At 35.3% G+C, this 26,365-nt stretch overlaps 1 protein-coding gene across 1 annotated transcript in view; it reads left to right on the top strand.

Moving 5' to 3' along the window:
* Positions 1-4,098: 4,098 nt before the first annotated feature.
* LOC120527428 (albumin 1-like) overlaps positions 4,099-26,365 on the top strand; it is a 32,400-nt gene continuing 10,133 nt past the window's right edge. The window contains exons 1-10 of the mRNA XM_039750834.1: positions 4,099-4,219; positions 5,377-5,434; positions 8,430-8,562; positions 13,453-13,664; positions 15,877-16,012; positions 18,093-18,190; positions 18,552-18,681; positions 18,893-19,113; positions 22,303-22,435; positions 25,567-25,664. Of these exons, the coding sequence (XP_039606768.1) occupies positions 4,159-4,219; positions 5,377-5,434; positions 8,430-8,562; positions 13,453-13,664; positions 15,877-16,012; positions 18,093-18,190; positions 18,552-18,681; positions 18,893-19,113; positions 22,303-22,435; positions 25,567-25,664 (1,280 nt within the window). The 5' untranslated portion in view covers positions 4,099-4,158. The remainder of the gene's footprint in view (positions 4,220-5,376; positions 5,435-8,429; positions 8,563-13,452; positions 13,665-15,876; positions 16,013-18,092; positions 18,191-18,551; positions 18,682-18,892; positions 19,114-22,302; positions 22,436-25,566; positions 25,665-26,365) is intronic.

The following is a 26,365-nucleotide window of genomic DNA, read 5'->3' as shown; positions in this document are numbered from 1 at the left end:
TTGTTCTTTCTTCCTCATTTTGAAAACAGTGCTATTTATGCTAATTTGTCTCAGATCTATGAAAACAGCATGCCTGAAACCTGAAGATCCACCTTAAAGGACCACCACCGTCAATCAAAGCATCTCCCCTAGTAAAGGAATTTATCAGTTTTTTTTTCCTTTTGCCCACCCATCTTGGCCAGAAAGACAAACGAGAAAACTCCTACATTTAGCAATTGTATGTGGTGATGCTAAAATGTCACTTATTCAATTCAAGTTAAGCAAAATCAGGAAAAACAAAACAAAGAAAAAGCATGTAGAACCAGAAACTTAAATAGGCCCTAACAATAAAATAAAAATGACCTTGGAAGCACTTGCTTTAAAGCTTCTATTTGCTGTTTATTGATTTTGCCTTTCTCTGTATTTTGCCTTCAGTGAAATGCGTGTTTAGTCATTTTTATGCCTTTAGTTAATTTGGGGGATTTTTTTTGTAAAGTGTGGTGGCCTATGAATTTTATATCAAGTCATAAACTGTATTTTTGGGTATACAGTTTCCCATTCCTTCTTCTTAAAATCACTAGAGAACACCCCCAACCTTAAAAAATAAAATGCTGAACTGTAAAACTATTTCAGAGAATTTTTGTTTAAAGGTTCCAGTGGTGTTATTTAAATTGATGAAAACTGGATTATCAGCAGTAGACATTTCTGTTTCCTTATTCAAAGCTTTGGAAATTCAGAGCAATTTGAAGCTGGCAAATCACTTTTGGCCAGAGGTATCAAGATGATTTGGATGATATTTTTAATCATTTATAAATAATCAACTACAGCATACAGTATATTAAACACATTGTAAACTTTTCATACAAAAGGGAGATTTTAAAAACTCTTCTCCCAAGTTTCCCCAGTTTTTGCTGATGCTCATTTTGAGCCATCATCTTCAGGCTACATTTCTGTCCAGTTCAAGCAGCCAACACTACACTACACTCACTACATGACACTGCTCTCCAAATCAAGTCATCAGTCATAGTCTTCTCTGCCACCCAGACTAAACTTCCCCCAGCCACAGTGTACCCCAGACACATCAATTCTGTGACTAAAGCCATTTCAGTCGTCTTCCAGTCCTGCAGCCAGAGGTTCCTGCCCACCCAAGTCAAATGGTGAGTTGAACATTTCTTAGCTTTTCGTTTGACTCTTGTTTCATAGTCAAATCACCCCCAACAGACTGCTCTAGAAGTCCTTCTGTCCCTGACAGAAAGTTGTTTGTAAATCTAGTTGTCTGTAGCTGTAGGAATGGTCTTTAATGAGTATCTTCCTTAAGTGCTGCCTAAGGCCACCTAGTCTTGCTGCCTGAGGTTCCGCATAGGTTATTCCTGGAAAGCAGGGCTCCAGCAGGAAACCAGAACCCACTGCTTAACTCCAAACAGGTGACATTTCAAGTTCTAGTACTGTGCCTTCAGACGGAGGCAATTCAAAGCAAACTGACACACCATCAGAAGGAAATATACTGGGGAGTTTTTTTGCTGCATATCTGGAGGATATCTCCAAATCCAGAGGTGCATCAAGATAGGGAGTCAGAATCTGCTTTCCTGCTGGATTGTTCCACTTTTTTGACAGGACATCTAATTTAAAAACTGATGTCAAACAACCTCTTAGATATCAGAAAGCCATTCACCGAGATGCGGGGTTATGTCATTGTTTTGGACATATGGGCATCTCACCTTAGATGGGTAATTCCTTGTCAAGCCCAGAGACCTTTATGAATGGATTGAAGGGAACTGCCTCCTGGAATCATTTACATCCACAGTATGTCAGTATTCCTGTAGTTGATCTCTCACATTCTTATTCAAAGGGTGGCATGGGAGTTGTAGTCTCCTAGGGTGACCCTGTAGTGTTTTATCTGAGCCACCGTGCTGCAGAAAGGATCTCTTACTATAGGGTGGTTCTGCATGGCCCAGAACTGCTTCCTTGGTGCAAAGTTGTTCTACCAGAAGTACTCCTGGATCTGACAAAAGAAATACTGCTTTACCTTACTCAAGAAGTCAAAGTTGGGAGAGATGGAGGACAAAGCCTGCCTGTAGAAGAGTGGAGAAAAGAAAAAAAAAATTGAACTGTGGAAAGGTATTTTTGGAAAAAGGAAGCTTGTGTAAGCTATTTTACTTAAAATAAATACTCAAGGCATTGTCCGGTGCAGTTGTACCTAATGTTTGGGGTTCTAAGATGATCTGTTGTGGCCATAGTTATTATGCTTTTTTTATTGATGTAAGATTTAATGTGTATCTTATTATTTATTGTTTTCTTTAAGTTTTCTTTGTTCTGATATTTTTTAATTTTCTTGAATTGTTTTTTTAATTCTTCTTTGCTGTTGATTTTTGCTTTCCCCTTTTCATGTTTAGGTTGGGAGAAGGTGAGTAGTTAATGGGGCTACCTCCTGGTGCCTGATTTAAGGGCACTGCAGGCCCCTGGGGGATTGAGTAGTTTGTCAGTTAGTTTAGTTTGTGATTTTGTATATTTTGCATCTTGTTAGTTTTTACTGTCTTGAAATTTTAGCCTTTTTGCATATTGTTAGTTTCATGTTTTTTTTTTAATCTGTCTTTAGTCATTTTTGGTGATTTTTTAGTAACTGGGCCTAAACTATATTGGCTTGTAATAATTTAGGTTAAGCACATTGTGAATTTTATATCGATCCTTTTCTAAATAAACCAATTAAACTTCTTAAAATCTTGGGAGTCAAATTTTCCTATTCTCCTAATTCTCCTCAAAATTCACAACATATTCTAAGTAAATCCTACTGAGTACAATCACCACAGTGATAAAACAAAAGGAAACAGAAAGAATGGAAAAAGAGACATAAGGATGAAAACAAAGCACAGTTTGCACATTTAATTTTAGCTTTTGTTTTTAGCAACTAGTAACAATTCCTTATTATCCTCCATAAAAAATAACTTTATTCTATGCCGCTCAAATAATTTGCAGGTAAAACTAATATCTTGGTATCTTGCAACCTGTCATATCACCAGCATATGGATATAAAATGAAATGTAAATAAACACAAAATCTGCATAAACTGTTTTCAACCTGTTTTAATTAAAACATGTGCACTAGGTCAATTAATTAAATTTGAAGCATATCATGCAGTACCTTCTCTCTGGCATCCCTGATAGTAGAGCAGTGCAGTTGTTTGCAGGGACTATTCATTGAATACTTAGCCATACAAGATTGTGACACTTCTGACAACACTCGATAGCTTTGACACACTCTTTTAGACTCACTCTAGGCACCAGATGATGAAGTCTTGCATTGGCGGTAATTGAGATGGCCAGCCTTGATTAAAAAACTAGTGATTCTACAAAACCACATATTCTTGCTCATGAATAATAAGAACATTTTGCAAAGATACATTAGATAGAAGAGCTTTGCTGCAATGATGAAATGAAATTTCCTAGATTCATTGGTACCTCTTTGGTCTAAGCAGCGAATTACAGCTGGTGATTGTCTTGTGGAAAGCCTTAAAGCCAACAGTGATGTTGACAGCAAAGCCAGAAAGTCTGTTGACTACATGCAATTGTAAAAATATGACCATAAAATTACGCATGCCATATTTATGTAACACTTTGAGCCGTTCTGTTTTTAAATTTGTGTTGTTTTTCATACCTCAACATCCCATATGGGATGCAGATAGCAACATTAAAACATTTTAAAAATAAAATATAAAAAGCTTCCCCATATTTATGGTGATAATGACAGTCTTTTTTCATCCTGTGGTATCATGATAATGAATATCCACATTTGTAACCGTTAAACACATTAACTCTGTCTAAAGTTGATATGAAAGTAGGAAACTGCCATATTCTTCATTATATAAGAGTTTGTTTTAAATGTTTGCAAACTGATAAAAGTATTTTAACATGAAGTAAAGAGTCAACTTTGAAGGCCAGTAAGGTCAGAATAGATGGTTCTGGCCAGTCTTGCATAACCTATTAATAATTGTTAGACATTTACGGCATTTCCAAATACTAGCAATTGTGGATTTAAAAATAAATAAACACAAGTCAAAAGTAATAATGAATAAACAAAAGTCAAAAGTCCAGATTAATAATTTATTCCATAAATGTATAAAACTACACTTTTTGCATGAGGGCACTTGTCAGTTGCATCTTTTGACAACTCACCCTTTCAGCAATGAAGTGGGCCACTTTAATTTCATTTGCAATTCTGATCTCAGCTCACTGTGGGAAGTCAGGTAAGTATCATGAGCAGAATTTGATGAAAAAAAAAGTTTTTCTTCTTGGATTGTTTGTTTCTAATAATGTTAATGTTGAATGCAACCAATGTGATTTAATATGTTAATACTAATAATAATTATTTAATACTAAATATTTTAAATTGAATTATTCTAGGTCTGATTTATTTATTAACACAATGTTAATATATGTTTTAGTATTTTCTGACTGTAATAGACAGTCAGTCATTTTCCTAACACAGGGTCACGGGTGTCTGCTGGAGCCAATCCCAGCCAGCACAAGGTGCAAGGCAGGAACAAATCCTGGGTAGGGTGCCAGCCCACTGCAGGGCACACACTAGGGACAATTTAGGATCACCAATGCAGCTAACCTGCATGTCTTTGGAAGGAAACCCACACAGACACGGGGAGAACATGCAAACTCCATGCAGGGAGGACCCAGGAAGTGAACCCAGGTCTCCTGACTGCAAGGCAGCAGCACTACCACTGCACCACTGTGCTGCCCTGATTATAATATGTTATTGAAATTTGGGTTTATAATTAAAATTTTAAAGACTGTATCGTGTGTAAGCTTACAAGAACTATTCTAACTCACTTTCCCATTTTTATGTTAGTAATATACTGTATTTCTTTCAGACAAAACAGAGATGTAACATTTTTTGATACTTATTTTCAGTTCCAAAAGTTATTCTGGTAGTACACTAAGCATTTTATAAAAGAAAGTGTTGGCAAAGCAGGCAGTAGATGAGAAGTATATAGTCATATGGACTCCTATATGTGTAATGGTTCAAGATGATGTGAAAGGTAAGAAATAGTTAACATTCTGTAACAAAACAATGATTTTAGTAATTAAAATGAGTGACCTCTTTTCTTTAAAGCCTGCTCTATACAGCAACCAAACAATTTTTTTTTACATAAAACATAAAGAATCCACTTTTTAAACTGCTTTCCAAGAATTGACTCTCAGATACAAGCTACGCTGAACCAGTCTTGAGTTAATTATAAAATGTAAGTTTGATAGAAAGAAAACCACTGTGCTTTACAAAAAATATTTACTACTTTACAAATAATAAAATGATTGTGTCACTTCATAAACACAAACTTCTTGGTTGTTTCAAAATATTTTGTTTGACTTTACTCTTTTAAATGTCTTTTAGACAGAAATCGAGTATGTGAAAATTTCTCAGACATAAAAGAAGAAGGATTTAAAGCTTTGTAAGTGTATTACACATTTATCTGTACTAGTTGCTAATATTAAACTTTTATTGGTTGGTAGTGGCTTAGTTGTTCAGTGCAAAATTCTTCTCTCTAACAATTAATAACTGAAATTGTCAGATGTCTGAATTATACAACAAAATTTTCCACATTAAAGTAATGCAATCCAAGGAATCCATGTGAAGTGTCCTAGTAAATATCAATTTTGAGTGTTATGGTGGTGCAATAGAATGTAATTCTACTTTACAGGGCAAGAGGCCAGGTTTAACTCCAGGCCCACTCACTGTGTTTGGAGTTTAAATGTGCTTTTCACGTCAACACGAAATTGCTCTGCATATTGCCATTTCACAAACATGTGCTAAGTTAGATTCATTGGCAGTTTAAAAACTGAATTAGTGTGTGCGTGAGTGAGAGTGTAGAGCTTTGAATGGGCATTTGTCTCATTTTGGTTTCCACTTACCACCCAAAGCTTGCAGGATTTGCCTTGGCTCTTTGCAGACTTAAAATAAAAATAGCAGAAAATGAATAATGTATCCATACATGCACACATTAGTCCTTGCCTTAATAAAACCCTGGCAGTTTAGCAGTGTCATTAATAACAAACTGGTATTCTAACCAGTCTGAAAACATAGTTTAAAATGATGGAAAAAACAACTTTTCCTTTGACATATTAAAACATGTGCCAGCATATGCATGCCTTGGTAGTGGACATGAACAACAACAACATTTATTTATATATCACATGTTCATACAAATAATGTAGCTCAAAGTGCTTTACATGATGAAGAAAAAGAGAAAAAGAAGACAAAGTAAGAATTAAAATAAGACAAAAGTAAGGTCCGATGGCCAGGGAGGACAGAAAAAACAAAAAAAAACCTTGAGAGAGAGAAGAGAAGAAAAAAAAATCTGCAGGGGTTCCAGACCATGAGACCACCCAGCCCCCTCTGGGCAAAGAAGAGAGGATATTCACATAATAAATACTACAACAAACAAAAAAAAAAACAGGTAAACAATCCACTCCAGCATCTTACAACATTTAGTTCTGTCCCTGGCAATAAAGGCAGTTGTGTTACATACCACCTATGAAAAGCAAATGTATATTTTCTCTTTTGCTTTAGGCAGGCACACTTGTCTGGCGACTTAACAATTTTGCATTGCAACTTCAACAATGAAAAAAAAAACACATCTATTATTGCCAGAGCTTTCATAAAGCACATTCAGAAAATGGATGGATGGACACAGCTGGTGTTACACACTCTATATAAGCTGTTTCCTACCTTCAATAATTCACTTATTGTATAGTTATTTATGGGGACTGACTTGGTGAGGAGGGTAAAAAGAAATGACAATGATGTCTTTCCCAGTAGCTATGTTAAAAAGGCAATCAAGGTAAACTACATACTAGCAGCATACTACAAAATGTCTACTTTTGGGAATACCAATAAAAGTAAAATTCTGTTGTATTTTTTCAATGAGTAAATAATATTCAAAGCTAACAGTTTTTTTCAAGTGGGCTTTAATCCATGGGGGAGACTATCAAAATGCATAATGTTGTTAATTTTCCATTGGCTTATTTTTAAATGTCAGTTATAATTTTCTTTCATTTTTAAACTGTAAATATTCACATAGGCGGCACGGTGGCGCAGTGGTAGCGCTGCTGCCTCGCAGTTAGGAGACCCGGGTCCTCCCTGCGTGGAGTTTGCATGTTCTCCCCGTGTCTGCGTGGGTTTCCTCCGGGCGCTCCGGTTTCCTCCCACAATCCAAAGACATGCAGGTTAGGTGGATTGGCGATTCTAAATTGGCCCTAGTGTGTGCTTGGTGTGTGGGTGTATTTGTGTGTGTCCTGCGGTGGGTTGGCACCCTGCCCAGGATTGGTTCCTGCCTTGTGCCCTGTGTTGGCTGGGATTGGCTCCAGCAGACCCCCGTGACCCTGTGTTCGGATTCAGCGGGTTAGACAATGGATGGATGGATGGATATTCACATAAATATTTAAAACTTTCTACTTATGAAGAGGAATGTTCATTAAAAGCAAAAGTTATTATTTATTATGCCCAGTCTACCAAATAAGTAACTGTACTTCCCAAAAAAAATTCTTAAATGTTAATATCATTTTGAAATACACAATGAAATGGTAGAGCAAATGATTAATCTTATTTAACTGAGTAATTTAAACTACTGCAAATCTTACTGAAATTTGCATTAGATTGCATAAACTTTGTTAATCCCATGAGGAAATTCAGCTGCATACAGCAGCAGGAACATAAAAAAAGGATACATACTCACAGGACAAATAATACAATCAATCGATTGATAAGTATTTAATAAAAATAAACTTAATGAGTACATTAGGAGGAAATATTGAATTGCCTGATAGCAGATGGCCAGAAAAGACCCTCAGAGTCACTTCTTAGCACACTGTGGTGGAACGAGCCTGTGGCTAAAAGTGCTCCAAGATAGCACTCTTCCTAGTAGGGATGGATGGGGATTATTCATGATGGCATCCAATTTTGCCATCATCCTTTTCCACACAACAGCTTCCAGTGTGTCCAGGGTTCACCCTGTGGTGGAGCAGACTTTCCTGATAAGTGTAGGCATTGTGCTTCCCCAGGAGACTGCAGCATAGAACAACACAATGGTTACTTTGGAATGGTAGAAAATTTCCAGCACCTTGGTGCACACATTAAAAGACCTGAGTCTGCTTAGCAAGTATAGTCTGTTATGGCCCTTCTTGTCCAGTGACACTTTGTTGTCAGACCTTTCCAGTTTGTTGTTTATGGAAACCCCCAGATACTTGTAGGTTTGTACCACTTCAGACTCTTCTTGGCATGCCAGAAGTCCACCATCAGCTCTTTTGCCTTGTTGATGTTGAATTGCAGGTTGTTGTCAAGACATTTGTAGATTTGGGGGACTGGTTTTGTCCTGGATTAGGACTCAAAAATGCAACAATAAGCAACTCAACTAATATATGATTTTATTTATTATTATTATATTGTAGCATTCTAGTTGCTCTTTGCCAGAACCTTCCACAGAGTGGCTTTGAAGAAGTTGTTTTACTCGCGTTGGAGATTACAGCTGCTGCAGGTGCCTGCTGTGGAGAGAACCCATCTCCAGACTGCTTTAAAAATGAAGTAATCAGGTTTTTAAATACTTTTGTAATCTTTTGTTATCAGCATATTTTTTATTCCAGTTAACTGATTATTACATTAGTCATTTTTAGGAAAGACTGATATTCAACTTTCTTACAAATATTCTACAAAAATTTAAGTCTTCCCTACAACATTACAAAAATATCTACTGTTTCCATGTTTGCTGCATTTGAAACACTTTTCATTGCATAGCTTTAATTTGGGTAAAAATTTAATTTTATTAAACTGAGATGATAGTTTTTTGATCACTAAGAAATAAGCTAAAGGCAATTCCTGCTGACAATCATGTAATATAACATTCTTAAACTCATTTAATCCAAATCAGGGCCGTACTTTGCACTTCTGCATAGTATAGTAAAGTTAGGCATCATGGAATTTTAAAGCAATTGCCTCTTTATTAGATTTGACTTTTATTGTATTATACCATGTTTTTTATATCCAATTTACATACATTATATTCTGAATACAAAAATCAATGCAGATATAGTCTTGGCACTACATGTTTCATACATTTATGGTGAATTTTACCTTTGAACGTTTAGTGTTTGTCTGGAATGACAAGGGTAAAAAAGAAGTTAAGGTCACCATCTTGTGGATTCAGGATTCTGTGTGTGGATGCCACAATGCCACACAAGACCAATGTTCATGCGGAGTTTGCATATTCTCTTTATCATTGCATGCAGTTTTCTCTTTATTCCAGCTTCCATCCATGCTAATTGGTGTTTGCAAACCAGAGATTTGTGAGTGTGACTGTGGGTGGGCAGTCAGGGGGCTTTGTGATGGACTGATACTCTGTCCAGTGCTTTCTTAACAAAGGAAAGAAATAAAATAAAAATGACATTTATTTTGGGTAAAATTAAGAGAACTATATAATTCACTTGCAAAAAGAAAACATTTCAAAGCATTGGGTACAGAAAATACAGACAGACATACAGTACATTTTTTATCCCATATTTCATTGCTTGTTTGAAATCACTCGTGATAAATATGGATGGGTTTTCCTTCAGGTTGTCTGGTTTTCCTTTCCCATCGACAAAGTCATGCAGGTTAGGGTAACTGGACACTCAAAACTGCCATTGTTTTGGAGTGTGAAACAATGTGCCTTATGGTGGACTGACCATTGTTGGGTTCAACTATAGCTCTCAATGAACCTAATTTCGATTAAGAAGGTTAAGAAAGTTATGTTATAAGCTATATACTTGTATTTTAAATTATTCCAAAATTAAGTTATGAATTTGACATTGCAATGAATCGTGGAAGATTTTATGAGGTTTTTTTTTAATAAGAATTACATTTTTCCCAAACAGCAGCTTTATGCATGTATCACTGATAAGGCATATATGATTATTTAGAAGAAAACAGCCAGTGTCTGTCAGTGAATTATAAGGAAGTTTTAAAGTGTGGAGCAGAAAAAGCTAAAACGTCTGTGTTGACCATACAGTTCAGGCATGTCCAGCTATGGGCACAGTAAATTTCGTGTAAAATACAGTTAAACTATTTACACCGAGGTATGGAACCATTGCACATAAGAGGCAAATATTTTAAAGGAAAGAGATCTTGAGTACTAGAGTATGGGAAGAAATCTTTTTAGGCAAGGTTTATCTTTTAGTTGCAAGGCTGGCATTGACAGCATTGTTCTTGTCTGTTATAAGCAATACATTACCTCTGTATCCTCCCATGAGTGTAGTTAATCTGTCATAATTGCACAATTAATGAAAAGTCAGATTTAGGTGTTTGTCCAAAACAGTAGAAAAGATGCAATTTAAAAGACACAAAAATATATAAAAAAGCTATAAATACATTAGAATGGTACTCAGTCATTATGGAGCTAAAATGATTGAATCAGTCATTGCCTATGTGGAGTTTATACCCTCTATTTTTTATACTAACTTCTCTTTTCCTATTATACAGTATGTTAAATATATGCATGTTAAACCAATCAGCAACTCTAAACTAACTTGGTATGCTAATGTACATTGCGATTGGTTGATTCTCTATCAAAGGTTGGTCCTTGCCTTGTGTCTGTCAGGTGTGCATTGGGACAGCACGATCACACAAACAGGAGTGTGGCCAGCAGGTACCAGTGCTTCCATATCAAGAGTAGGCCAGTAGGATGCTCGGCAAATCAGCCCTCTGTAAATAAAACACAGCTCACTGGGCATCATCAGAAAATAAAATACAGCATGCACAAAAACAGACAAGTTAAAAATATCAGATAAAATATGTAGTTAAGTCTATAAAGCAAAACCCGCAATATGAAAATGCTAGCAGTATGTCATATATAAAAATAAATAATTCTCTGAAACAGTGTTCTAATCCAGATTTGAGAATTTCCAAAAGCAATAGTCAAAACACAAGGCAAAGTGTCAACACAGGAATGAACACAGGAAGCAACCTGCTAAGCAAAACTCAAAAAGAAAAAACAGCATAGCCAAAAGTTAGAAACAAACATTTAACTCTTACTTGACCCCCATTTTATGGTTCAAAGACCTCTCCATGGTGTTACTGTTTGCAATAGCAAACATTTCCATGTGACATACTTAGGGAGGAGGGAGGAAGGGCAAAACTAACTGAAAAGAAGGGCCAATAGGCAGCGCCTATCGTTTCAGGATCAGACTCATTGCATAACAATTGCTTAAGAATTTTAATTTGTTTCATTAACAGGAGACATAGTTGTATTTTGAATGTTAACATCATAAGTTAAAATTAGCATTCTCTTTTAGTCTACTTCCTACATGTACAATTTACACTAGACTGAATATCCTTATACCAACCCAACTTTTGCAGAATATGTACAACTCATACTTTACACCTAACATTTCATTAACAAAATTGCTTCACTTCTTAATAAGTGGTTGTTTAAAAGTCATAATTGTATGTCTCAGTGCCAAGATGTACCTTTTGTAGTAGTATTAGTAGTACTAGTACAGTAGTATTGTCACATGTACAGAAAACAGTAAAAGTCTGTTAGAAATTGTACAATACATGTTACAAATTCTCTATACTCAAACCTCAATAGATTATCTGGCTTTAATTCAATGACTGTAAATCTCTTCATATATATTTGTTACAAATCTGTGTAATCAAATTAATGGATAGCAGGGGCTAGAATCTGTCCCAGCAAGAAATGAACGGTCATATATGAAAAAAAAAATAATTTACAGTATTAGTTGGAGTGAGGAAGGAAATTTATAAGACAAGATGTTGATTTCAGGGCTGATTAGGGATATAAACACATCTTTAGAGTTAAGAATCAAAGCAACTTGAGAAAATAGTTTGAAAGACAAAAAAAAAAAAAAACTAACGAGTTTAAAGCTTAATCTTGCTAAACATGAAAATCTTTCCTTTACTGAAACACAAACTTAGACTGAGCACAAAAAGACATTTCAAATGAACAGCAGAAGCGTACCTTTTTGTTGTTAATAAATTACAATATTATCTCACAAAATGTTGTAAAGTGTGTGACGGACAGCTGGGTCCCATGCCCGGCCGGGACGCCCCTGCTGCATATGTTCCGGGGGAGCCACCATGGACAGCTCAATACCTCCCCTGGGACGCTTGGTGGCAGCCTCCCCGGCCGTTATTCGTTTCCCAGTCTCCCACGTGGCTCCATGGGACATGGAGTCCTCCACAGCCTGGTTGGGAGATGGGGTGGCCGCTAGGGGGTGCTGCTGAGAGCCAACAACCCGGTTGGACGAGTTATCAGCCCCACCCGGAGGTGCAATCAGGGCCAACTGGTCAAGCACCTGGAACACTTCCAGGGGGGCTATAAAACGGGCCAGCCTCCCTTCATTCGTGTCTGGAGTCAGGTGAGGAGGAAGACAAGGTCGAGGCAGAGGAGGCAAGGAGAGGCCCCGTGTGTTGTGTGTGACAAGGAAGTGGCTAGTGAGAGCCTGGACTTGTGAAGGCAGTGGCTATTGAGAGCCACTTGGATTTTATATTCTTTGTAAATAGTATTAATAAACGTGTGGTGATGGCTAAACTGGTGTCCGCCTGTGATAACAGGAAGAATGAAAGATGAACACAAATTGTTCCATACACTACACCACTATAGATGTCTCTAAAGGATGACACTGTCTACAAAGCAACTGTACACAGCTATCTTTCCTACACTAGTAGGAAACATTAAAAAATATTTAATGTTTCAATTTAATATTTATGTTTGTCATTTAATATTTACTGGCAAACAGTTTGTTTTATAGGAAACTAAGAAACATTAAATATATGCTTGCCATATATGTAAACTGGAAATCTAAACTAGAGAAGTGATTCTGAAAATTGTATTGTATAATGTTATGTAATTTTTTAATTATTTGTTGAATATGTTATTGAATGAAATTCATCAAATAAACTGCTTTGCATTAATATTAAATACATACAGTGTATATATATATATATATATATATATATATATATATATATATATATATATATATATATATATATACTGTAAGAATGACGCTATATAGCGCCCGACCCGACACAGATTAGACACAGGAGGCCCATGTAAAATTAAATTAATTTTTATTTTCTTCAGCTGTGAGACACGTCTTCCCCGTGTCCCACAAGCCCAACACTGTCCCACCACTCCTCACCACACGGGCTCAGGAGTCCCAAATAGAGCGCCCCCTGACGGTACCTAACAGGGCTGCACCCAACTCCAATTCCCAGGATGCCCTGCAGTAACCCAAGACACTGCGCCACCCCAGGGAGGTGGCCAACTAGCATTCAGGGGGAGGTATTGCAATGTCCATGGCTGTTCCCCCTTAATATATTGTGTGCAGGGGCGTCCCAGCTAGGTAAGGATGCCAAGCCCCTGTCACAATACATATATCAGATGTATTAAAACAGTGTTCTTGTATTAACTTGTAGATTGTGCTTTCACAAAGTGTAATTTGTGCATCCAATGAGATAGCTAACAAAAACCATGTTCAAGACTGCTGTGCCAAAGCTGGAGATGAAAGACATCAGTGCTTCCTTGAACATAAAAGAAGCATTCCAAAGAAGAAGGAAGTGCAAAAAATGTATTCAGGAAAGGAAAAATGTGAAACCTTCAAAAACAACAGACTGACATATGCAGGACTGTAAGTGAAAAATTATTATCATTCTTATGCTTTTTTTCTCAGTTTGTGCTGGTTGCCTTTTACCGCGAACAACTTAAGTTCCTGAGGTCTTATTGTCCGATGATCAGAGCTTTACAAAGTGGGCAGTTGCAAGGAGGGAGGTTGCCTGCACCTGGGAGCATTCACTTTATCTATTAGTTCTTCAAGATATTTTTACAGACCTACACGAGCAGTTCCAAGTTCTCTGAGTACCACCAGAATCACACGTGCCTTTGTGTTCTCAAGGACTTTGTATTTGCTGAGTTTTGCTGGTTCTTTGATTGAGAAGTCTCTGTCATCTGGAATAGCTAAGCTGATGAATAGTAGATATTGTCTCTGGCTTCTGTCATGGAAAAATGAGGTCTGTTTAGTTGGCTTCAATGGTACCATTGGTGTTCACAACCAAATTGTGCATAGAAGTGGTGTTCTCCATCTTCTCCAACCTTTTCTAGCATTGTTACGATATTATTATTATAGATCAAGCACTGTACATTCTCTTTTAGTCAGTGGTCATCGCACATATGGCTTCAGTATAACTGACTGTGTACAACAGGAACTCTGTACCCATGTAGCATCTCATACTGACTAAAAAACATTACAATTGACTCTTTACGCAATATATATTTTTTTAACATGACAAACTATTTATCTGATAAAAAAATATCAAGGATGTGGAGCCTATTTTAGAAGCATCAAGCACAAGGCAATAACCCTTACCCTGAACAAGGTGCCACAGTTACATTCACACAGTGTCAGTTTAAAATTACAAATTACTTTACCAAACATGCCTTTAGGGTTGTGGGAGCAAGTCTAGAGCATCTCGGGAAAATACCAGGCAGACAGCAACTGGACACAAGATTTGGACCAGGATACTAAATATCCTTGAGGCAGTAGTTCCATTCGTTAAAAATCATATTTTGTAATTATTCTTTAAAAATAAATCATATTAATTCAAGTTTGTGGCTTTTCACGAAAAGTACAGAATATGTTCTTGTAAAAAAGCATTATCCTTTCAAAAATCAAATAAAACATTATTCTCAAGTCCTATTAGTCCAGGTCAGGGCTATAGACTACTCTGGCAGCATCTGGTGCAAGGCAGAAATACTCCTCGATGAAGCACCCATTGCATTCAGAATATTAATGTACTTACCCATCTTCACACTAACATAGGGCAAGTTTAGAGTCAGCAGTCAACCAAACAAGCACAGTACTCGCAAAATCTCATAGAAGTTCCACAAGAGACATTATCTGGGCTTAGCCCTCTCAACAATTAAATCCATATGAAATATATTTTACAGAGTTTGTATTTCAAGATATCTGTCATGTTTGAATATTGCAATATATTTCAAAATATATATGAACCTGGCATTGAAAATATCATCCAAATGATATTGTGTAGATGTTTCTTATATTCAGATATGTGACACAGTGCTGTGACACAGCAAACATTATAAACTTATTATCAACTTCGTATGTTCAAGTAGGTAGTAAAGTTTGAAATTGAAGTCTTATGTGAAACTACCTTCCGTAAGTTAAGTGGAGTTCAAAATAAATTTGAGTCATTGGGAAGATTGTGTTTAGCATTTCCTAGGTAAAAAGGTAAGGCATGAGAGATCTGTCTTGGGTCTGGACACATTATATGGCATGGCATATAGACAATATATTTAGAAATGGTTTGGTAGCAACAAATTAAGGGGAAATATGTTTCCTTATTTTTCAGATATAATTTTAAAATATGTATTTTAACTTCATATGTTTTATATAATTAAGTATTATCTTTTTTTTCAAATACATAAGAAAATGCATTCAAACTTGTGCATTCAATGAACAATGCTTTCTCTTTAGGATATTCACATAACAGTAATCAATGTTGTTAATTTTAATGAACATAAACATTATTATAACTCATTCTGTCACTGATAATAACCCATTGCTAATATGTAGCAGGCTTTCAAGTTTTGTGCAGTTCTTTAGTGATATCAAAGTAGATCTGGAAATTTCACTTCTTCCAAAATGTAATTTATGTACTTTTGAATCAGTTTAAAAACTGTATCTAACATGTACATATGCATATATATCTCAAGTTAGCTATTAATTTAACTTTGTGACTGCACCAAATCTGTTACTGCATCAGAATCAAACAACTATTAGTATATAAAAGTCTAATATTTTGTAACATTTTTAAATTCCACAGATTTATTTATAGTTTCTCCAGAATGCATGTTATGATGCACCCATTTAACATCCTTGTCTTTGCCGGGAAAATTGGTGCTTTGGCAGAAGAGTGTTGTGCACAGGAGGAGAATTTAGACACTTGCTTTTATGAGAAGGTTTGTAAAACTTTAACATTTTTTTAGTTTAAATGCTCCATAATACATTGTTCCTTACTTTCCTTAACTTACAGAAAAAAAATGTAATAAATGTGTATTGGAAGTGATCTTTCCCATGTATTTTAAGACAATGTTAAAAATAATCCATCCAAAATGAAGCAAGAATGGTTGTAGAGAAAGAAGCAACTCTTTAAAAATATGACATTATTTGTTGTTGAATTTCTCTCCTTTTTATTATTATTTATACCAAATGTTCACATTTGTTAATCATTATTAAATATCCATTCAGTCAATTCACCATTAACTACAGCAGATTCAGAAAATATTAAGACCTGTCATGTTTTTCATATTTTGCTCTGTTGCAGCCTTGTGCTAGAATGATTTAAAACTATTTATTTCTATATCGAGCAACAGTAAGTACCCCAAGAATGATACAGCAAAAGCAGGACTTTAGAAATTTGTCTAAATTAAAAATATAAAGAAATAACTGAAGTATCACCTTAACACAACCATAATGACCCTCTTCTCAGAATTTTGTTGAAACACCTTTGGTGGTGATTACATCCAGGAGAGTTTTTGGGTATGATGCACATACCCACAAACTGGATTTGGGGATTTTCTGCCATTTTTCTCTGCAGATCCTCTTAAGATGTGTCAGCCTGGATACAGACTGTTGCTGGACAGCTGTTTTCTGGTCTTTCTAGATAGATTCAATTGAATTCAAGTCGAAGCTCTGGCTTGGCAATTGAAGAACATTCTCAGAGTTGCCCCTTAGCCACTTATGAGGTGTCTGTGGTTTATGCTTGAGGTCATTTTTCTATAGGAAGGTGAACCTTCGGCACAGTCTTAGGTCCCGACTGCTCTGGAGCAGGTTTTCATTAACTTTGCTCTGTTCAGCTATCCCTTGACCTTGTCTAGTCTCCCAGTCCCTGTCTCTGATAAACAACTCCACAGTATGATGCTGCCACATCTGTGCTTCACCATTTCGAATGTTATTGCACAGGTGACAAACAGATCTTGGTTTCTTCCAGACACAAAGCTAATCTTCGTTTCATCAGATAAGAAAATCTTGTCTTTGAGTCTTTCAGGTGTCTTTTTGCAGTTTCCATGCAGTTTCCATGTGTTCATAAAGTCCAGATCAGTGGAGTGTTGCAGTAAAGGTTGCCCTTCTGAAAGTGTATCCCATCTCCACATACTGAAGGTTCACTGCAGTGCAGCTAAAGTGACCATGGAGTTCTCAGTTACTTCTGACTAGTTTTTACAAGAATTGTGGTTGTTCCAAACACAGGAATTTTTGTAGCCCCAGATCTGGAAGCAAATCATTTGACCTTGTGGCTTAATGTTTGCTCTGATTCACATATAGACTGGTTTGAGCTTTTATTAGTCATGTTCAATTGAAATCCCCTCAGGTTTACACCAAATAGAGTTTTGAAACATCTTAGTGTTGATCAACAAATTGGGAAGCACATGAGCCAAATTTCAAGGTACTTAGCTAAAGGTCTGAATATGTGTGCCAATGTGACATTTCATTTTTGTTATTTTTAACAAATGTGCAAATATTTCTAAAATCTGGCTTTTAGTTTGCTATTCTGGGGTGTTGAGTTTTGCTTGATATGTGGAAAAATTGATTTAATGATTTTAGCATAAGGCTGCAACATAACAAAATATGGAATAAGTGAAGGAGTCTGAATACTTTCTGAATCCTCTGCATTTGTTTAATTAAAATATTTTTATATTAGTTTTTTTTTGTTACTGAATTTGTTACTGATAAGCTGTGTTTTTTTTATATTACAATAAAAACAATCAATGACTTACACTGAAGGCATTATTTTTTATTATGTTTACAAGTCAAACATTTTTTAAATCTAATTGCAGAAAATTAGTTATAATATAATGTTACATTAGTCATATCTGGCACCTATTTATTAAAGGAAAAGTAAAGATTAATATCTTTCAACCTTTCCTGTCATTATTTTATTAAAGACATAATTGCTATGCACATTTACTGTTATGGTACTAAATACTGTAAATTTGGAAGTTATTTAATAAATTAAATGGTGGGTGTCCCTTTTTTAAACAGGGTAGACCAGTTCGAAATTACATCGCTAGCGTTACTGCTCAGTCACAGTCCGTATGTGCAATCAGCAAAAAATATGGAGAACGAGTTATCAAAGCAAAGTAAGATTCCATCATTATACTTTTTTTTACATTTTTCTTTGTCATTTGAAATGCCATTATTGTGCAAGGTGATACTTACAATTATGATTGTTAAAAGCTATAACTACTGTATTTTCTCTTACAAAAGGTCATGTTAAATATACAGATAAATTCTTACTTAAATTAACAACACCACTTTCTGGTACCATGGTAAAACCATTTACAAGCACTATATACTGTTATGTTGTCCAATAAATTGTTAACTCTATGCATGACTATACCTTCCAGTACAAAAACAATGAGAGTTAAATTTAATTTGCGATCAAAATTTTCTTATTGCTTATTGGGCAAATATATATTTCACATGTATTTCTTCTTTTAGAAAAGTAGCTCAGTCCAGCCAAAAGCTGCCACAAGCCACAGCAGATGAAATTGCAGAAATCAGCCAAAATATAACATCCTCTATTTTCACATGCTGTTCTGGTGATTCATTCAAGTGCACAAAAAAAATGGTGATTATAAATTTACAATTTATTAAATTACTTTATTTATAGTCAACACAGTTTTCATTATTATAATTTAATTTCTTAGTTATGATCACGTATCATAACATATAACATCACAAAAAGCAGCGAAATGTAAGATCATACTTGATCAAAGCAAAGTGGTACATTTTAGAATAAATATATTTTTAAAGATATGTAAAAATATTTAATTTTGCAGAAACAATTAATAGAAGACAGTTGTGCGCGTGATGATATCATCTCAAGAACCAAACACCTGGCACAGTGCTGTAAGCTTTCAATACTGGAAAAGGGATACTGCATTGAAAATATGGAACCTGATGAGAAACCAGCAGACCTCTCAGAAAAAGTAGAAAGCTACATTAAAGATGCAGATGTCTGTGATAAATTTGCTGCAGGGAAGGATTTATTCATTGGCGGGTAAGACTTGACTTCATTTGAATTGTCACATGAATATCTACAGGTGCTTTCATTGTATAGATAAACTGAATTTGAAGGACCTGACCAAAAGGAGTCAAAACGTTTGTATGGTTGGTGGGTTATGGAAAATGAACTAACAATACTTATCTTGTTTCATGCTAATGGTGTTTAATACTACTGAGGTAGCAAAAATAATCACCTGTCTCTTTCTCTGTCTTGTCTTTCATAACGGTTTTGTTTTTCAGTCCCTTTTGCCTCCCAGGTCTTCAGAATCCCAAGTGCAATGAGAGCATGTTTTTTATTTTCAGATAGTAGAATGTGTTAGAAACAGATTAAAGTCCCCTGGAGACATACTGTATTTTTACTGTCTTGGAAGCCAAGAGATACGTTTGTGACATAACACCTCTATTCATCTCCTGCTTAGAGTTAGGAGTGAACTCCATATGAAGGTTGTCTAAACAAGAGATCATCAATACTGCCAGCGCATGAGTCTTTTCAGAGAAGCAATGCAATTCAGTATACTTGTAAGATTCCATACCAGGTAATCACATTGAGGTTGTTGTTCCTTCACTCTTTCAACACATTTTTGGTTTCTTGAGACATAAGTTATTAAGAGCACTGAATTGCTGTTATAAATAAAAGAAAACAACCCTGCACATATAAATTTAAATACAATAGTTATAAATACACAAATATGTAGTCACATAAATCCAAAAAACTTTGCGCTCAAAATTCAAAATCCATTATCATTTAGTAATCTACACATATATGGGATATCAATATTATATATTGGCTATCTCTCTGTTGGAAAAAACAGTTTATTTGACTTCCTTTTATGGCGACTAATACTCTCCTTTTTAAACGTGGGCAGCCAATCATAAGATTTGAATTTGATCAATTTTCTGGTGAAGTTCAAACATAAATTGGTACGTCTCTCTGATAGAGAAACCAAATCTAGGATGAAGTGTGTCTCGATATCCTGTCTACCTTGTGGCCAGGTTTTAATTTACAGGCCTCTTTCTGTATTGTTTCCAACATTTTAGTCTAGTCAATAGTCAGAAAGAAGTGTCATATTACAAAACAGGGCAAACCTAGCCTTTATAAAAGTAAACCAATTTGGCATTGTAGATGCCAGCTTTTTTCAACCACCATAAGAAGAAAACTTTCTTATTAGCTGACATTAGCATATGGTCCATCTGGCTATCCCATCACAATTAATCCTGGATGATAACCCTTAAAATCTTCATTGTAACACAGACTTTTAGGATGTTTTGATCATTGAAGAGTTGCCAAATGCAGCTAATATCTCATATAGGTGATTTTTTTTTCAGTGTATGCGCCTCAATCCAACAACCAAGATAATTCACAGACTGTTGTGAAATGAAGGAACATAAGGTGACCATGCCTGGGCCAAATACATTTCATCACTATATATTTCAGGGCAATATGCAAGTAATCAATACCACGGGGACAATAGGCCCAAATATAGTCTATTCTGCAACTCCACATGAATGATGTTCCCATTTAGGGGAGTGCCCCTGGTAATTGACTATCTGACAATGATCAGTCACATTATTGTTTACCCATGGAATCAATCCTGCTGTCACACCTAGGTCACAAAGGCTCTGTTCTACTATTGTATGAGACACACACTGTGGCATGTGCATTGACAAATTCAGTTTTAATTATCATGCAGACTAAAAATAAGCGGTCTTATACATGAAATCCACCAAATGTTATAGAGTATATGTTACAGAATGGTTTTGTCAACATCCCAACCTCATAAAATCTAAATTAGCTTCAGCATTATAATCCAATTTGAAACAAACTATTCAAATAGTTTGAAAAGGTCAGATGTCAAAGGGATTGGCCTCAAGTCATTGATATTTGGTGGAGATGATTTTGGAATGTGAACTATTATTATCTCATCTTTCCATTGTCCATTAACAACTCATTTTCAAATGAAATTCTCATTATATCACAAACTGGAACTGCAAAGAAGTACTTTACAGTTTTGTTCGCTTATACATGCTCCCTAACAGTCATTCTTATAAAATACTTACCGGTCTTGTGGTTATTTTGTAGGGGTTTTGCAGATGTGTTTTGTGTTTTTTTTCAGAGATCACAGGAGTGCATGTACTTCTCCTCTATACAACACATTTCTTGAAGCAGCAGCGTTCTGGGGAATGCACAAGTGTGCTGTGATGAGTCAAATGTTTGGCAATGCAGGAATGTCAATAAAGACATTTTCCATTTGTTAAACCAATGTTATTTTTTTAGAGTTAATGTACAAACTGAGACATTTTATGATAACTAACTAATAGATTTCCCCTTGGGATTAATAAAGTATCTCTCTATCTATCTATCTATCTATCTATCTATCTATCTATCTATCTATCTATCTATCTATCTATCTATCTATCTATCTAATACAGCCGCTTGATCACACTTCTTTCCTGTCAAATTGTACACAAAGAGATGTAGTTATGTAGGCCCATTCCAGTTAAGTCTTCTGAGTGCAGAGAAGTCTGCTCATTAGATGATGAAAAGTCACCAGAGCCCGACACCGACACAATACTCTCAGTGTTTAGGTGGGTTTTCTCCTTTGTGACCTACGTCATACTTAACTTGCCAACATCACTTAATCATTCCATTATGATTCCCAGTTCAACCCAAAATATGATCCAGTTTATAAACTACAGCAAATCATACCTGTGTGTCACATACATGTGAGTAGGAGGCAGCTAAAGGGCTTAAGTAATGGTAATACCACATCTGACCAGGGTGCGGTGGGGTGCACTGACTGTCTTTCACAGTTCCCTGCAGATCTTTCATGAGTAATATTGCCAGGTGCTGGCGCTTCTGAAAACCTCACTTACGGTTCCACCCCCTTCAATGATGTCACTTCTGGTTCTGGCCCCTTTTGATGACGACACTGCCTATACGGGCCTTTAAAGCCACCATCTTACCACCACTGAATCAGTTCTGTTTTGGACTCAGTCTTGTGAACAACTATGTTCTTTTCAAAAATCCTTTTGCAGCCAGGGATATTATATGGGTGGCTGCCCCAAAACCTTTCACGATGTCTGGTCTGTGTTTCTGTCACATGTGCTTCTGGTTTTGGGAATGTTTCATGTACTGTTAAATTAATTTACTGCCAAAATAATATTAAATTATATTTTGCTTTAGATTCCTTTATGAATATTCAAGAAGACACCCAGAATTATCTAGTCAGATGCTTCTAAGGATAGCCAAGGGTTATGAAGACGAACTGACAAAATGCTGTGCAACTGAGAATCCTCCAGAATGTTACGGAAAAGCAGTAAGTTGCTCCAAGGGTGAAAAGGGAACTTTGTGCAATAAGAATATTTAAATACAGAGTTAAAATATTCAAATATACTACATATATGTTGTTGTCTTATTTTTTTTTTATCAGTGGATCTTGCAATTGCTTGACCATAATTATTTTTGAGACGTCATTGTATTGCTAGTTCCAGACTTTATTTGCTATTGTATTTTTTTAAGTCCACCTTCTTTGTGCCATCTGACGTATTTAAACAGTTATCAAAGATATCTGTAAAACAAAGATGATTTCACTTCATAGGAAAATTGACAATGAAAAACAACAAAGATTTAGACTGTTTCTTTCCCAGCCTTATTATGTATTTTACCTGTTTCAATGCTGTATCCAAACTGTGTGTCAAATCTCCAAAAGTTAAAAGATAAAAAACAACTTGAAGAACCCTTAATTAACACAAATTTCTGTATGCATATCTAAATAGTATTATCCATCCATCCATTTTCTAACCCGCTGAATCCGAATACAGGGTCACGGGGGTCTGCTGGAGCCAACACAGGGCACAAGGCAGGAACCAATCCTGGGCAGGGTGCCAACCTACTGCAGGACACACACAAACACACACCCACACACCAAGCACACACTAGGGCCAATTTAGAATTGCCAATCCACCTAACCTGCATGTCCTTGGATTGTGGGAGGAAACTAAATAGTATTATAGATTTGAAAATACATCACAGTTTCAAATTTGTTTTTGAAATGTGTTCAAGAATGAGGCATTTCAAGTTTTTAATGCCTATTAAACACATAATAGAGTTTAGAATTGCCAGTTAACCCGACATATACATCTTTAAAATATGGGTGGGAAGGACACAAAGCACTTGAATAAGTGTCACATAGACAGTGTTCAGTATATTATCTGAAACCAGTAATCTGAAGCATTGAAGCAGCAGTGCTAACTAACATCTAAGTGGCTATATGTCCCATTTAGTGTTATTAGTTGATAGGCCTTCTGTGTATAAATAAACAACTTCTGCCTCCCAAATCTAACAATCTAAATGGAAAAGTAATATAAAAATAAGGAGTTTAAGTCTTGTTTTGGAAAAGAACTGTTGATTGTTTCTTACAGTGTAGTTTTCCAAAATAAAAGGGTCAGAGTTGTTTTTACTTTACACCAGCATTATATTCAGTGTGCTGCTTTGAGTTTTATTACTATCATTTATCATTAGCAAAGTCCTTCATTTTATTTATACCAATAAAGCAACTAAGCAGTTTCAGCCTAAATTAATGATGAGAACTGTGGATAGATGGAAGGAACACAGGATACCCATACGAAGAGTTGGAGTGCCAGCTGGGTCAGACCTTTTAATTTGTATCAGATAATAAACAAAACAGGCATTCAAGGGCATGAAACAAAACATAAGTCACCTTTTTGGCTTTATCTAGAGTAGCTCTTGGAGAGTGTGGAGGGATCTTGAAGCTCCACTCTCAAGTTCATCCGGGTCCAAATGAGACGGCGACATTCGGCCATGCTGGAAGGGGTAGGGTTAGTTAGATAGATAGATAGATAGATAGATAGATAGATAGATAGATAGATAGATAGATAGATAGATAGATACTTTATTAATCCCAAGGGGAAATTCACATACTCCAGCAGCAGCATACTGATAAAAAACAATATTAAATTAAAGAGTGATGAAAATGCAGGTATCACCATGAAGATGATGTCTTCTCACTGCTAAGGAAGAAAAAAAAGATGAGACTCTTAGTGGTAGCGCCTCTGCTTGCCCAGAGTTTGTATTGCATACCTTGAATGAGCCATAAAGGTGTCCCTCAGATATGCATGTGTAACACAACATTATACTGTATTAGAATTCTGCTTTAAATAATCTGATCACTGGATCAAAATATAAAAAAATATTGACCTAAATGTATAATAATAAATAAAGAATACTGCAAATATCATAGACAGATAGTGCCACATTATATATTGTATTAAACATACATATTAAAAAACTTAGAAATACCCCTGTTGTGCATTTATAGTGTAACTTGCACACATATTACTAATCCTTAATAAATCATCAATATATGGAATATAATGTTGAATTTGTTTGATATTTGTGTACTGAAATGTTTTGGCATTCTCCTTTCAGTAATCATTGAGTCATATCCATCCATCCATCCATCCATGCATTATCAAACCCGCTATATCCTAACTACAGGGTCACGGGGTTCTGCTGGAGCCAATCCCAGTCATATCTATTTAAAAAAAAAAAAAACTTTAAGATTTTGATGCTTTTTACATCTAATCTTTGTCATAGCACTATCAAGTTAAATCAAATCAGATGAAATGTATTTGTCGCATATAGATATACACACAGTACAATATGTAGTGAAATGTTTAGTTGATAAACTCTCTGAGTAAAAATTAAATTTAATATAAAAGGACAATAAACAATAATACGTGACTTTATAAATATCAATAAATTTATTACGTTAAATACCAGCAGTAATATGCATTACATTAAAATATAACTTATGTAATAAATAAGTAAATAAATAACTTTATTTATATATAATAAGTAAATGAACTTAAATAACTTTATATAAGAGAATTAACATCAAGTATCTCTAGACACTGTCCTCAATTAGGATGCGGATGGACTATAGAAAGAAGCTCTTCTTCAGTTTCTCTGAACTGATTTTGAAGCTGCTGTAGCGTTTCTCTGATCGCAGCACGGTGAAGAAGCCAAAAGTAATTTTTCACTTACATTTATGAATTTAAAGTTGAGACCACTGAGAGGCAAAACTCATGCAGCCAGTCCATGAAATAAAAGGAGTTTACTTTGTCCTAAAAAAAACACAAGAAAAAGAAAGATGTATTAGCGAACATGGTCCCTCACTGATGATCCCCAAATTTTCAGATGGCAGGTTACCCTTATGATCATATTTTTTTACAGATATCGTTCTCTCTTGACACTGACAAACCCAGCAAAACATGCAGTGTTGTTTATCCAGTGCATTATTGCATGTGTAATTCTTTCCTTATGTATATAGTTTAAGATAATAAATTTGAATATTTTTTTAAAAACATACAGAAGTCATTTCCTAAGAGCTTCTTGCCAACCCATATTTTTCAATGTTCTGTTCAGGATGAAAAACTTCATGCTGCCGTGCAAGACAATCTAAGTCACTTTCAGAAAATGTGTGCTATTGTCAATACGGAAGGATTAGCAGCATATGTGAAGCTGTAAGTGATGGTTTGATACTAAACTTTTTAATCATTTACTGTTTACTAAATGAAGATATATTAAGCACATTTTTGAGTCATGTTTTATTTCAAATATTGAACTTCAAACAGTAAAATATAGGGTCATTATTTTCAAGAGTACAGAGTTCAGTAAAATTATTACTTATATATGCTAATCAGCATGCAACATGTTGAAAAACTCTGGTACTATGATTATATAAGTGCCTTACCTTGAAACTTATATTATATATTCCCTTCATTTTGTATATGTCCTCTGATCTACTATTAGGATACGGATTCTATTTTTTTTTTTTCTTTTTATTAATTTTATTGCAATCCATACAAAGCTATCAAGTTTTTACAAAAGAAAAATTGAGTTAAGAACAAATACGGATTCTAAATGATCAGATATTCGAATAATTATTATAGCATAACAGTAATAGAGAGCAAGATTTTTGATCAATTAACAGCAATAACTTTATTCATTTTCCTAATAATACATTAAATAACACAAGATTACAGAATGAAAAGTCAACTTCTAAATGTATAGTTTGCATATTCTCTTTTTCTTTGTATAGGTTTTATCCTGTTGTTCTGATTTACCTACCAAATCCCAAAGATCAGTAGGGTAGTTTAAAATATGATAAAAGATTGCTTACAATATGAATGTGTAAATCAGTGTGCTCTTTAATGAACTTGAG

Source organism: Polypterus senegalus, chromosome 4 (genome assembly GCF_016835505.1).
Source record: "Polypterus senegalus isolate Bchr_013 chromosome 4, ASM1683550v1, whole genome shotgun sequence".
Lineage (NCBI taxonomy): Eukaryota > Metazoa > Chordata > Cladistia > Polypteriformes > Polypteridae > Polypterus > Polypterus senegalus.
Note: the sequence above shows the minus strand (reverse complement) of the source record. Positions and strands in the feature narration are given on the sequence as shown.